This window comes from Pteropus medius, unplaced genomic scaffold (genome assembly GCF_902729225.1).
Source record: "Pteropus medius unplaced genomic scaffold, Ma_sr-lr_union100, whole genome shotgun sequence".
NCBI classification, from domain to species: domain Eukaryota; kingdom Metazoa; phylum Chordata; class Mammalia; order Chiroptera; family Pteropodidae; genus Pteropus; species Pteropus medius.
In genome coordinates this window covers 1-13,713 of record NW_024355521.1, presented here as the reverse complement: position 1 = coordinate 13,713, position 13,713 = coordinate 1, and the positions used below count along the sequence as shown (strand labels likewise).

The 13,713-nt window shown below is 53.7% G+C and overlaps 2 protein-coding genes and 1 long non-coding RNA gene across 4 annotated transcripts; all 3 read right to left on the bottom strand.

Moving 5' to 3' along the window:
* On the bottom strand, positions 1 to 1,970 carry LOC120599613 (uncharacterized). The gene is made up of 3 exons (XM_039858694.1): positions 1,550 to 1,970; positions 821 to 1,131; positions 1 to 397 (listed from the first exon to the last, which is right to left on the bottom strand). The coding sequence occupies exons 1-3, from the start codon at positions 1,883 to 1,885 to the stop codon at positions 367 to 369; spliced, it is 678 nt and encodes a 225-aa protein (XP_039714628.1). The 5' UTR covers positions 1,886 to 1,970; the 3' UTR covers positions 1 to 366.
* A 7,405-nt stretch (positions 1,971 to 9,375) lies between these two features.
* LOC120599614 (uncharacterized) lies at positions 9,376 to 11,546 on the bottom strand. The gene is made up of 2 exons (XR_005651941.1): positions 11,289 to 11,546; positions 9,376 to 10,463 (listed from the first exon to the last, which is right to left on the bottom strand). It is a non-coding gene; the product is annotated as an uncharacterized LOC120599614 (long non-coding RNA).
* Positions 11,547 to 12,157: 611 nt separating this feature from the next.
* Positions 12,158 to 13,707, bottom strand: LOC120599612 (uncharacterized). Of its 2 annotated transcripts, none has more exons than XR_005651940.1 (2): positions 13,271 to 13,707; positions 12,158 to 13,160 (listed from the first exon to the last, which is right to left on the bottom strand). XR_005651940.1 is itself a non-coding variant. In XM_039858693.1 (2 exons), exons 1-2 carry the CDS (start codon positions 13,501 to 13,503, stop codon positions 12,634 to 12,636), a joined length of 756 nt encoding a protein of 251 aa, XP_039714627.1. In that variant the 5' UTR covers positions 13,504 to 13,526; the 3' UTR covers positions 12,158 to 12,633. The 2 variants fall into 2 exon arrangements, 1 of the variants encoding a protein (XP_039714627.1); XM_039858693.1 differs by having other exon boundaries at positions 13,275 to 13,526.
* Between the last annotated feature and the right edge of the window lie 6 nt (positions 13,708 to 13,713).

Genomic DNA, 13,713 nt, shown 5'->3' with positions numbered 1-13,713 from the left:
TTTAGATGTTCAAGATCATTTAGTGAATCACCTTTATTGAGAAGACTCAAATTACATGAAATGAAAACTTCACGACCACACACAACAGTGACTAGGATGTGGTGGTGTTTTTGTCATTTAGCTATTACCATAAGTTGGCTGTAGACTCTTTCAATGAACTTTAGGTCACCATGTTGCCCCTCGAACATGTCTTCACAAGAGATTTGAAGAGTCTCTTGGAGCATCTGTGCTGGACCCAATAACGTCACCGACGTATGGCGAAAGCTCCCAGCCACGGGTATCTTAGCCGGCATCCTGTGAAGGTGCTCTGCCAGGACCTGCGACTATCTGAGGACGTCTTCTCCTCATTCTTTTAGCTATCTCTTCTTACTGGAATATGATGAGGGACATAAGGTTCCTGGAAAATCCCAGTGGGAGGCCAAGTGAATGATCTAATACCGACAAGTCACAGCGGAAGGGGTTTACACATGTCAAGATACCTGCTCCTCACAACACCCTGGAAAGGTCAGTGTGTTGTCCAAGTTTACAAATGAGGAAATGAGAGATTCTAGGAAGGGCGCCTTCCTAGAATCACTACCTTCTTGCTCTGTGCCCTGAGACAAGTTACTTAAACTCTCTGGGCTATACTTTCCCTTGGACATTTGATCAGAGTAATGGCCTGGAGTAATTTCACCCCTGAACCTGGAAACAGGAAATATAGCTCAGTACCTGCTTTACCTGCAGGAGATGAGATCAATGGCCTCATATGGGGCCTGGCTTAAAGTACTCAATGAGTGGTTCCCTTGGCCTTAAGTGTCTTTCCTGCCCCTTCAAAGCTCACCTCACACCAGCTCCTCCACGGGGCTGCCTCCTCCGCACCCCCTCCCTGGTTGGAGCCTTGACACTGGGGAGGGAGGCACCCCACTGGAGATGCCCAGTGTGGTCTGCCCAGTCCTCAGTCTCTTCGTCTGTAAATAAGCAGCAAAGTTGCGCTGAAGCTGATGCCCCCTGGTCTGGCTGCTCTCGGCATTCCCAGCATTTGAAGTGAAGGAAGCAGGAGAGGGTGCTTGTAAGTAAGGGAGCTCCCTGGGCCTCCTGTCCGCTTGCAGTAGTGAAATAGCCGTCACAAACGTCAAAGGACATGTGGCCTGCCTGATTAAAAAAAAAAAAAAAAAGTAAACTTGTACAGATCTGGGCTGGATGCCCAATCTAGGCACCAGGAGGGGCACAGCAGAGCCCGGGGCAAGTCATCCAGGGCCAGAGTTTGAGTTTAGGTCAGGCAGTCCCGGAGCCCAGCCCAGCTCTGTAGGTTACCATTTGGTTTCTCTGAGCCTCAGTTTCCTGTCTGCAGGGCAGAGGAGGTGATGGTGCTGCCCTCTCTGGGCCGTTAGGAGAATTACAGGGACTGTGCTCGTGCAGCGCCACTCAGGGGTCAATCTAACTCCACTCACTCTCCAATCCTACGTCCTCACCCGGCTTCGTTTCATACAGTTTAGCCAGTTTTTTGAGCTCCCTCTCCGTACCCCAACTTCGACTTCCCAAAAGCGGAATCCTTTTTGTCATAGGCAACCTGCCAGGGAGCGCATCCAAGAGGTCCGAAGGCCGGTAACCCCTGGTTCCGGATAGGGCCCCGAGGCCCTTGGAGTACACGTGCGGCCCAGGATCCCCGCGTGTGGAATCGGCGGAGAGGCGGGATTGGGCTTGCGCTTCTCTGCTGCAAATGCGGCGGCTCCGTGGACCGGGAAAGGAGAGGCAGGCGGGAGGGGGCTCCGGGGATAACCCGGGCCTCTGCGCGGGAGGAGGGAGCCCGCGGATGCAGGTGCAAGGACTCGCCGCCAGGTGGCGCCAAGGCCGGCTCCGGCAGAAGCCCCGCCTGCCTGCGGCGTCCAGGCTTTTCCGAGCCCATCCGCTCCGCATCTCCATCGCTGTGTCTCCAGTGTACTTCCTGCTGCCTCTTGCCTTGAGCTTGGGTACCAGGTTCTTGGCACAGCTCGGAGGCAGGGGGTTACCCCCTAAAACTGGAGTCCTGCCTGTCTCACCGAGATAGGGAAGGGAGAATTGGGTGACTTGACCCATCATCAAGCTGTGTGACTTTAGTCCTGTCATTCACCCTTTCTGGGCCTCCTGACTTTGTTTTTACTGTTTACAAAGCACTTTATTCTGATCTCTGGAAGCTGGATTTGACCCCATGTTATAGACAGAACTGTGACCAGTGCAGGGTTGCATTGTGGGAGAAACTGAACCATGTGATCTGAGAGCCTGAGAGCTGCTCTCTGCAGGACCCAATGAGTGATAGGTAGTTGGACAGTCTCCACCGGCATGGACCTCACTGAAGCTCAGTTCCACATGTGTGACAAGGGGTGACAGCAGCACCTCACACTTGGGGTGGTCCTGCACATTTAAGAAAGTAACAGGCATAAAGAGCCTGGTAGCCAGGACAACTCAGTGAGACAATGACATCTCTACTATATTCCCTCAGCCTAGGGACGCAGGTGGGAGGCTGGCTTTGTCATGTCCCCCCAGGAGGGTCTTGTGTCCTTGACCTTCCTAGTGTCACCCAGGCTCTGCATCTTTCTCTTCTCTGAGCTTTGGAAAGCAATGGAGACGGGGACTCATTCCCCCTCAAGGCTTTGCTAGTGGCCCAGAGACACCCAGTGAGAAGCCCAGTGGCCCCGCTCAGAGCTTCCATGGGGTAGGAGGAGATGGATTTGGGTTCATGGAATCCTCTGAGGGCCTTGGTCTCAGATGGGATCTTGTGACAGTGGGAAAGTTTTTCGACCCTGAAACCTAGCAGGAGTGCCACTAACTGGGTCACCCTGGTCAAGTCGCTGTACCTCTTTGTGTACTGGTTTCCTTCCCTATAAAATGCAGCACTGGAACTGGAGTTCTGGATTCTACTTGCCAATCACTTATTGAAAGAGCACAGCAGTCCTTCCTGTGAGGAACAAATTGAGAGGCAGAAGCTATGAGAGAGTGCTGTGATGTACCCAAGGTCACCCAGGAATGACTGAGCAGCATAATCAAAACTGGGACCCAGAGCCATGCTCTCCCCTCTCAACCTGAGTCTGAATTCTCAGTTGAAGTGTGGTCTCACTTGGGGAGCCATGGTGGCACAGGGCTCTGTCCTGAGTGCTCCCGGGGCAGTCCCGAGAAAGGGATGGCTTTAGAAACCCCCAGGGTTTGTGCAGCCTGGCCACAGCCAGCCTGGTCCTTCCTAAAGTGGAGATGAGATGAGAGAAGATGAATTTCCAGACCCACGCTAATCTGTGGCCCCGGGTGGGACAGTGACATGCAGGAGATGACAGCTGCTCCCTCCCACTGTGGCTTCTAGAGAGGATATGGAGCCTCCAGTATGCAAGGACCTCAAGGTCATTGTACCCAGTTCCCTGCCTCCACAGAGAAGTTTGAGAGAGAAATGCTGACCACCCTGCTCCCCAGGGAACAGCCCGTACAGGCCCCTCCTTCAGACATGGAGTCCAGAGTCAGGAGGAAATCAATGTCCCAATACTGAGGCTACGGCTGCCCACACATCTGCCTGTCCTCGGGGCCAAACCAAGCAGTCCCGGTGGACCTCCCTCTGCAGAGTGGGAGGGCACCAATCAATCTGGCTGTGTACCTGTGGGCAGGTCTCTTTGCCTCTCTGAGCCAGTTTCCTCATGTGAAAACTGGGCATGACATTGACTTTTTAGAGCTCCCAAGAGAATGAATGAAAAGGGGTTACATCTAGGAAAGAGGACCTTCTCTCCCCCACCTCAACTGACCCCAGCGAAGGTTCCTATAGCCCCCAACACTGCCCTCTTTGCCTGAAACCTTGTGGTCACAGGAGGGAGCAGCTGTGTCGTGGGCATTACTCCAGCCACATGTGTGTACTCTTATTTAATCTTCACACTGGGAGGTAAGAATTAGTCCTCCCTTTTTCACAGATGGAGAAACTGAGTCACAGAGAACTGAGTCCTTTCTTTCCTGCTATCTGGATGTAGCCAAGGGGTAGAAATTAGGAAGAGACCTTGGGGTTGGGGAGACACAGGCCAGTCCAGGGCCAGTTGTGGGCAGATGTGTGGGCAGTTGTGGGTAGGTATTGTCCTTAGCACAGGGTTCCAGGAGTGAACAGGACAGACTCAGTCCTGCCCCTCAGAGCTCATGGCAGGAAGGGCAGGAACACAGACAGGAAACAGACTCAGTTCCCAAACACTGACCTCAGTTCGCCCTTGTGCAGTGCTGCTCAGCGGGGGCTCCTGTGCAGGGGTGTAGTGGGAGGGTGGAGGAGAGGCTGACCTGGTCTGGGGGCTCAGACAAGGCCCAGAGAAGGTCTGAAGGATGAGTAGGAGCCAAGGAGATGATCAGGGTACAGATCTGGGTCTGGAAACCAGTTCAGTTATCCAGGAGTGGAGAGGGGCAGGGGCCAGTTTGTGGAGATGAGAATGGATTTTAAACCCCATTTGAACCACACTGGGAAGTCACTGAGGGTGTTAAGCAGGGAGTGGGGGGGTGGGTTCAGATTCAGTGTAGAGATGTTTGGTGCCCCTCTGCACAGCCTGCAGCAGGACAGCACCCTGTCCTAGGGAGAAGGCGGCTAATTCTGGATCAAAAGAGCAGGGCCCACTGGACTTAATAAATTCAGTGGAAGGGGGAGAGGAAGGAGGCTACAGTGACCTCTGGTGTAGTTGGTCTGGGGAGTGCCCTTCACACAGTGGACAATGGGGAAAGGGCAGGATAGGGGGACGCTAATGGGCCAGCATCACTGGGCCCAGGGCGACTTCCCGGGAGGTTTCTGGCTGCCAAAAGTGAGGCTGGGCTTGTGGGCTCAGGCTAGAGGAGCCCCAACATTGGAGAGGAGAGGGGGCCTGGGAGGGGGAAAGTTCGAAGGGGCAGGCAGGAGAAGCAAGTGGTAAATGCCAGGGCAGGTGGAGTAGCAAGGACAAGGACTGGTCTTCACAGTTGGTGTCCCCAGGAAGATCAGTGAGCGCGGAAGAGGACCTGTGCTGGGTGGGCTGCTGAGGGAGGGTGGAGGCCGGGATGTGGTGAGTCAGTGTGTGCAGGGTGGATGACGTGCAGGGTCGATGAGGGGGTCTCGAGTGAGGGGATGGCGGGAGGCAGAAGGCGGGAGGCAGCAGGAAGAAGGCCGCCGCCTCAGTGGAGTGCGAGCAACAGCCCAGGCTCAGAGCTGAGGGTGTTCTCGACTCAGCTCCGGCCGCTGGAGGTTTCAGTCCCACGTGGGCTGCAGGAAGGCGACTGCGGCTTCACTCTTGGACCGGAGGGGTGCAGCCCCACCTACTGTGGCCTCTTCAGAACGCTGGTATGTCCAGGGAAGGTCCACCGGAGGAAGCTCCGCTCCCAGGGGCGGCCGCGGTCATTCCCGGGGTGCCTGGTCCCCGGGGGCTGGGAGAGGAGCCGACGCCATTCCCAGTCCCCTTGGCCGAGCCAGAGAGCGGGAGCCTGTGTTCGAGGCCTAGCTGTGCCGTGTGGCTCCAGGACCCCGCTCGGCCATGCGGTGGGAGGTGGGGTGGCCCAGGCCGGCGACTTCCTCCACTTCCCCCTGCCTGCCCCGGGCGTACAGCCGGGTCTCATTACCTCCCATCCTCCCCGCTTCGCGCCCCGCGTGCCGGGAGGGTCTCCGCGGCTGGGGGAGGGGTGGATTCTAATCAATCCCAGGCCGGAAATTCCTCCCGAGGGGCCCGGCCGGGCTGCGGGAGTGAGGGGGGCCCCCGGCGCAGAACCTGGCAAACCGCCCGCACCCCCCTCCTCTGAGCCCGCCCCCCCCACCCCGCATCATGGAAACTGGGCCTCCAGCCGACCCCCGCGCTCCGCTCTGCCCGGGGCGGGCGGGCACGTGACGGCCGGGCGTCTCCCCTTCAGGCGGGAGCCCGCGGTCAGCCTCAGTGCCCCTCCTGCTCTGGGACAAGCACCGCGCCCCCACCCCCACGACTCTGGATCGGGCGCATCTTCTGGGGAGCAGCGCAGACCGCACACCCCACTCCGATTCCCCAGCTCTGAGGAACGGGCCTTTTACACCCTCCACGCACACTTGTTGTGTTACTCTCTGCTATGCTTCCAGGGGAGATCCAGGGCTGAGCCGGGGTTGAAAGCCCCGTCCTCACCGCCGGAGTTTCGCCCTTCAGCATCTCGTGAATCAGACACCATTATGCCCATTTTACAGGTGAAGGTGTTGTGACCGAAATAACCAGGCCCAACTCGAGTGCTCTAGTCCAAGAGACAGTTTATTAGCCGGCGGCTGTCCTTGCAAAGGAGCAGCCCCGAGACGCAGGGGCACAAAGATTTTAAGCCCTCGATCCCATCCCCCACATCCTTAATCTTTACACAAAAGACTATATCTCCTCCATTCATTAACTGATAACTAAGAGGTGGGTAAGCAAGCAGGGGTACAGAAGCAGAATGCGTCATTGTTAAAATATTTTGTACCTATAGGCAGTGATCCAGCCAGTAAATCCCTTTAGTTAATAAATTTTTAGCAGATAACTAACTAGAAGTGAGACATGGCCGTTAGCACGTACCATGTCTTATCCTTAACCTATTGTTTCTAAAGGTGAGGTCACTACATTCCCCACTGGTTTTCTTTACAGTGACTCAATCTTCGAGTCAGAAGTTGGAACTCTCGGCCAACTCGTCGGGGCCGATGCTCCCAAAATTAAAATCTTTGCCCCGGTCATGTGAGACTGTACTAAACTTCTAAGCCACTTTAGTAAGCAGGGTCCAAAAATTAATAATATCAGCATAATTAATGGCCCTGCTATGGCCGACAATAGCGTGGTTAGCCAGGAATTTTCATTAAACCAAGACTCATACCAGTTACTGCCCTGCCTTAATTTTTTTATTTCTATCCTTCACCCTGTCTAATTAATGCTAAACTATCCCTAATAATACCAGAATGATTAACATAAAAACAGTAAGTTTCTCCTAATGCTACACACAAACCTCCTTGCTTAAGAAATAAGAGATCTAAACCTCTCCTATTCTGCAGTACTACTTCAGCTAAGGAATTAAGAGATGTTATTAGTATTCCTAATAGTTGTTAACTGGGTAGGAGTTAAGTCCTTTAACCCTTCATTATTAGACCCGACAGGACCTATGGCTATCGACGGTATCCGGACAGGCTTTTTTTGTATAGTCATTAACATTCCGGGATCATCTCCAGAAACATACAACCTTAATCCCCAAGTTTTCCCAGTCACCCAAGATGGATCTTCCCAATTTTTGACAGTAAAAACGACAGGATTGCATTTCCCTGCTGTGGCACAGGAAGACTGACTAGGTCGTGTAAGAGTCAGAAAGGGGTCTGTGTTCTTCCAAGGGGCTATGGTCTCACAACCCCAATGACCACAATAATATTGGTTAGGCTTATTGCAAGTGCTTTGATCTTCTCTAAGACACATATATAACTGCACTTATTGGATACCCTTTTCATAATTTTTAACTCCACAGCCCCACCACGGTCCTGATGATCCTGCTAGCATCTGTTCTTTTGTTTGCTTATTTAATTCCTCCCCAAGTATATTACACTAATCTACATGAAATGTAGGCTGGTACATAGTCTGGTTTACTAATATGGAGATACCTGTTTCTGATTTAATCAATTCCCATTGAGCCTGTTGAGGTTGATGAGGGTTCCCGTGTACATTGGTAATAACAACTAACCCTAACACAATTATTCCCGTGAGAGTCTTATCTTGAGTGGATCCTCTGTGGGTGTTGCTTTCCATTTCTCCTTTTCCAGGGGAGGTTGAGCTGCCTTAAGGCGAGTATGGTGAATCCAATGTCTTTTTCCTGCAACTTTGACAGCTGTTGGTGTGGTCAGGATTACTGGAAACGGACCATCCCACCGGGGCTCTAGGCTAGCAGGCTGAATCTTCTTTATCTACACCCAATCACCTGGATGATGTGGGTGAGGCTGTGATGTCCCCGGAGTTGGTCTAGTAGCTTTAATCAAGCCCTTGACTTGATTTTGGGTTTGTTGCAAGGCCTGTAGAAACTTAAGGAGACTTGTGTTATTACTTATTGTAACCTTTTCAATTCCAATTTTAGGGAGTAAAGGGGGAGGTCTCCCAAACATTATTTCATAAGGGGAAATTCCCATAATATATGGAGTACACCGGGCCCATAACAAAGCAAAAGGAAGAAGGCTCACCCAATTCTCCCCAGTTTCCAGCTTAAATTTAGTTAAAGTTTCCTTAAGTGTTCTATTCATCCTTTCTACTTGTCCTGAACTCTGAGGTCTGTAAATACAATGTAATTTCCAACTAATCCCTAATACCTTAGCTAACATTTGACTTGTTTGGGCAATGAATGCCGGGCCATTGTCGGACCCCAGTGATAAGGGCAAACCGAATCGAGGTACTATTTCTGTGAGTAATTTCTTAGCTACTACTTGTGCAGTCTCCTTTCTAGTGGGGAAGGCCTCAGTCCATCCAGAGTAAGTGTCGATGAAAACCAGAAGATACTTAAACCCGAAAGTGCCAGGGGCAACTTCTGTAAAGTCTATTTCCCAATGTTCTCCAGGAGCTTGTCCTTTCTGTCGCACGCCACTGCCTCCTGTTGCGGCGGAGCAAGAGTTGACTTGTGCACATATTGGGCATCGCGCACTTACATCCCGAGCCTTTGAGGTTAGTCCAGGAATATAATAGTCTCTTTTTAGCAGTTCAATTAACTTAGTTCCTCCAAGATGGGTAGCGTTATGCATTTGATTGATTAAATGGCTGCCAAGAGCGGCAGGGAGGAGTGGCCTTCCATCTGGAATCCAAAGCCACCCATTTTCAAACTTCCCGTGCAGTTGCTTCCCCAACTCTATATCTTGGGGGCTATAGTTTGGATCCTGTACCAAGGGGGGCACAAGAAGGGGACCAATTATGACGTTAGTCCCCACTGGTTTTCTGGCTACTTCCTTTGCTGTTTTATCTGCCAAGCGGTTTCCTTTTTCTACCACTCCTTTCCCTTTTTGATGGCCGGGGCAATGGATAATAGCCACTTTCTTAGGTAGCCAGATAGCCTCCAAAAGAGCCAAAATCTGCTCCTTGTTCTTAATTTCCTTTCCCCTTGATGTTAATAGTCCTCTTTCCTTGTACAGGGCTCCATGTACAGGTGCCGTTGCAAAGGCATATCGGCTATCAGTGTAGATGTTAACAGTTTTCCCTCGAGCCCATTTAAGAGCTTCAGTTAATGCAATGAGCTCGGCCTTCTGGGCTGAAGTCCCTTGTCCGAGAGCCTGTGCCCAAACCACAGTGTCATCGGCAACTACCGCTGCTCCCGCATACCTGACGCCTTCTGTGACATAACTGCTTCCGTCCGTGTACAACTGCTTCCGTCCGTGTACAGGGTGGCATCTGGGTTGAGCCAAGGCTCATCTCGTAAGTCAGGTCTTACCCCAGTTATGCTTTCAAGCAGGTCACTGCAATCATGTACAGGTTCCTGGGGATCATCATCTGGGAGCAAGGTTGCTGGATTCAATATTGTCGGTTTAGCAAATTGAACCTGTGGAAGGTTTAATAAGAGTACCTGGTATTGGGTGATTCGAGTGTTCGATATCCATCGCTCGGGTGGTCCCTTCAGGAGCCGCTCCACAAAGTGAGGTCCGATAACAGTCACAGGCTGCCCAAGCGTCAATTTGTGGGCTTCTTTCACTAGAACTGCCGTGGCTGCAACGGCCCTCAGACAATTAGGCCACCCTGCAGCCACGCAATCTAACCTTTTAGATAAGTGTGCAACTGGTCTTTTCCACGGTCCCAGCATCTGAGTCAATACCCCTAGTTATCTTCCAGAAGAATTGGGGTGCTTGTATTTTTCTTGTCACCTTTTGGTTGCTTGGGACACTCATTCTTCCAGTGCCCTTTCTGTTTGCAATACGCACATTGGTCTTTTTCAAGGCCAACCTGTTTACTTCCTGGTCCAGGTGGCCCGACAAATCCTGATCTTCCTCCTCGGCCCCTTCCTGTTCCTCTGCCTGGCATAGGTCCCTTCCCCACAAACATTATTTTCTGCACATCGTCTCTATTGTTGAAAACTTTCTGGGCTATTTCTAGCAATTTGGATAAATTCTCTCCCTCAAAACCTTCTAGCTTCTGTAACTTTCTCCTAATATCTGGGGCCGACTGGCTCACAAAGGCCAAATTAATGGCTCTTCTATTGTTGGGGTCCTCCGGGTCAATAGGTGTATACAAGCGGTAAGATTCTAATAGTCTCTCTAAAAAGGCTGCAGGTGACTCATCCTTGGTCTGAATTACTTCGCTTACCTTGGACAGATTTATTGGTCTACGTGCAGCAGCCCGGAGTCCCTGTAGCAGGAACTGGCGATACCTTAGGAGAGCCTCCTTACCTTGATCCGTATTGGGATCCCACTGGGGACGCTGTGTAGGAAACACAGCCTGTATCCTGGTTAAGTCTGCTGTTGGCAGCCCATTCGGGTCCGTGACTCCTCTGGCTGCCTCCCGCAAAATCCTTTCTTTTTCCTCAGTGGTGAATAAAACCTGCAAAAGCTGCTGACAATCATCCCAAGTGGGCTGATGGGTAAAAAAATAGACTCTAGAAGGGAGGTTAATCCTTGTGGTTTTTCTGAAAAGGATGGCATTTGCAATTTCCAATTATATAAATCACTAGTACTGAATGGCGAGTAGATGACAGTAGGCTCACCTCCACCTCCTGGAATCACCTTCAATGGGGCTTGAACAGATACTGGCTCTTTCAGGGAGGTCGAATCAGGGGAAGGTGGCCTACGACCCCTAGACCGGGTTACAGGAGGTTCTGGTCTTTCCGGAGGAGGACGTCCACTCCCATCACCATGATAGGGTGGTGGATACCAGTCATCCTCCGACGGAGGGCCCTGCAACACTGGTGGGGGCTTCTTAAGACCTTGGGGTATGGCTGCCATTACAGTAACGGGGGCGCGACTACAATTCTGTAAGTACTTAGGGGCATCAGAAACAACGTCAATCCATACATCAATATAAGGAATTTGGTCAGGATGCCCCGGGTTCCCATAAACAACACCCCGAACCCAAAATGCAGTCTGTAAATTAAATGATCCCTCGGAGGGCCATCCTACTCCGAAGGTCAGCCAATCTAGTTGACAAAACCGCTGCAAATCAAAAGGGGTTACTAAAGCACCATAAGCCTTTGCCCTGTGACGGAAATCTTTAAAGTGATTAAGCATGCATTGAAGCGGTGTTAGCTTACCCTGTGATTGTCCCATAGTTCCACAGTAAAGCACACGAAGCAACACAAGAAAAACAGACACAGACTAACGAACCAAAAAACAAGACTGAGAAAACTGTCGTCACAGTCTCAGTCGACCGCCGACTTACTTGTCGCGTCCGACGTCCGCACGGTCCTGGGGCCCCTACCAAAAACTGCCTCAGCACTCCCAAGATCACGCTCCACAAAGCGAGAAACCACGGGCGGTGGGCTAGGGCAAGTGCCCTAGAGGCCTCCCCAACCGCAAATGGTCTAACGCCCTGGTGCACTGATCAATTTTCCCACAACGAGAAGATCTCGCTGGGGCCTCCAAATGTTGTGACCGAAATAACCAGGCCCAACTCGAGTGCTCTAGTCCAAGAGACAGTTTATTAGCCGGCGGCTGTCCTTGCAAAGGAGCAGCCCCGAGAAGCAGGGGCACAAAGGTTTTAAGCCCTCGATCCCATCCCCCACATCCTTAATCTTTACACAAAAGACTATATCTCCTCCATTCATTAACTGATAACTAAGAGGTGGGTAAGCAAGCAGGGGTACAGAAGCAGAATGCGTCATTGTTAAAATATTTTGTACCTATAGGCAGTGATCCAGCCAGTAAATCCCTTTAGTTAATAAATTTTTAGCAGATAACTAACTAGAAGTGAGACATGGCCGTTAGCACGTACCATGTCTTATCCTTAACCTATTGTTTCTAAAGGTGAGGTCACTACAAAGGCTGTGAGGTTCGGACAGAGGAAGGGCTGGTGGAGCAGGAACTCGGGCCGCCTCCCGGGGCAGCTCCCCGGACCGCGCTGAGCACCAGTGGGCGCCCGGACTGGGTGGCTCTGGGAGGCGCGGGAGGGAGTGCGGCCTTCGAGTCCTGTCCGCTGCGGAGCTGGGCAGGGGTCTCTCTGGGTCTCAGTTTCCCCACCTGGGAAGAGAGCGCCCTCCTGGGACTTTGCGATCGGCGTAAGCGGGGGGCCAGGGCCCCCGCACTTCCGAGTCACCAGGCGCGCACACGGCGCTTACCTGCGACCCTCAGACCTGAGTTGCCGCTTTCTTCCAGCGGCGGCCGCTGGCGGGGCGCTGGCCAGATTGCTCCCTGGGCTCCCGGAGGGCGGGGCCGGGGCGTTGTGGGGCGGGGCCGGGGGCGGGACCCGGGGCCCAGATTCCGTAGAGACCCGGGTGCGCGGACTCCGACCGGGACCCACCCGGGCGCTGCGGTGCCAGGTGAGCAAACATAGGGTCCTAGGGTTCGTCCCCCACTTTCCTCAACTTTTTGTTTGGCCCTTCTTTCCGGAAAGGCCCCTGGGGGGAGGCGGGAGCTGGGTCTCCCTTTCCCCCCCCGGACCCGAGTGTGGACAAGGGCGGAGGCGGGATCCCAGAGTGCCGGGGACCTGGTTCTGAGCAACTTCCCGCGCGCTGGGACCTTCGGACTTGTCTCCTAGTTTCCACCTCCCTGGGGTCCCCAGGGTCGATTCACGCCCTCCAGAGCCTCGGGGTCTCTGAGCATGTCCCCTTCTCTCTGCACGCCTCTGCCTCCTTTCCCGCAGGGACGCGCTGTGGCTCAGGGGTGACCCTTCTGGAGTTGCGACTGAGGCGCCAGGACTGGCCTGGGGCAGGGTGGTCACTTCTCCCTTTTAGGGCTGGCGAAAGGGCTCCACACTCAGAGACAACGGGCCTCGCTTCCTGCCAGGACGCTCCCGTGGCTGTGTGAAGTGCCCAGGGCGGGGCTAGGTCTGGGGGCGTCAGATCCTGGTGGAGCCCCCGCCTTGTGTGGCGGTGTGACTCCGGCAGGCTCCTCTCTGGGCCGCAGTTGCCATCTGTGAAAAGCAAGCTGTGGTCGCGGTGGACGCTGCGGCTCCTTGCTAGGCCCTGGGCTTTCAGCTCTCCTGTTGGAGGCAGGGATGGGTGTTCTGCTTTGAGCTTTGGGGGTGCAGATAGGGAGTTGGTGGGGGTAGCAAAGCCTCCTCCCTGGGGCCTGGGGGTCGGTTCCAGCGCTGAAGCTGTTTAGAAACCAGATTGGTGTTTTGAGGATGCACCCCCGGATCGCGAGGTCCTAACCCTCCTCTCCTGCGGCCCGGGGCGCCTGGGCGGAGACTCTCCTCTCACATACCCACCCCTTCCGTGGGGAGCCACACCACACGCTGTCCTGTTACTTCTGCTGCGGCCCGGATCCAGTCCCCAGGATGCAGGCCGGGCTGGACCAGCAGCCGGAAGGGGCTTCAGCCTTAGCCGGACGGCCCGAGGCGCAGGGGCGGTGCTGCTCCGGCCGGACGCTGGCCACTGAGGCCTGGGGCGGAGGAGGCCGGAAAGGAGGCCAGGCGGCGGGAAAGGGGGATGATTCATCCCGAGCAGCTGGAATTGGAAACGCTGCAACCCGGGAACAGCCTTGTCCTGGCCGACGGGAGAGCCAGGAGGGGAGTCCACCGGACATGGCCCTGCGCCCGGCTCCGCAGCCCCCTGCCTCCTGCCCTCCACAGCCTGACAGCTGGGGGAGAGGGCGGCCTCTTCTTTGGAGTTTAAAGAAATCCCGGGCAAAGTCTGCCGCTGGTCGTG

Bases quoted from the DNA above. Each gene is read 5' to 3' on its own strand.
- LOC120599612 (XM_039858693.1), bottom strand. From the start codon at position 13,503: ATGAATCATCCCCCTTTCCCGCCGCCTGGCCTCCTTTCCGGCCTCCTC. The intron at 13,161-13,274 runs GTGGGTATGTGA...GTTTCTAAACAG, and splicing joins TGTGGCTCCCCACGGAAGGG to CTTCAGCGCTGGAACCGACC.
- LOC120599613 (XM_039858694.1), bottom strand. From the start codon at position 1,885: ATGGGCTCGGAAAAGCCTGGACGCCGCAGGCAGGCGGGGCTTCTGCCG. The intron at 1,132-1,549 runs GTTGCCTATGAC...TTTTTTAATCAG, and splicing joins TTGGATGCGCTCCCTGGCAG to GCAGGCCACATGTCCTTTGA. The intron at 398-820 runs GTGAGCTTTGAA...GGGATTTTCCAG, and splicing joins CGTGGAGGAGCTGGTGTGAG to GAACCTTATGTCCCTCATCA.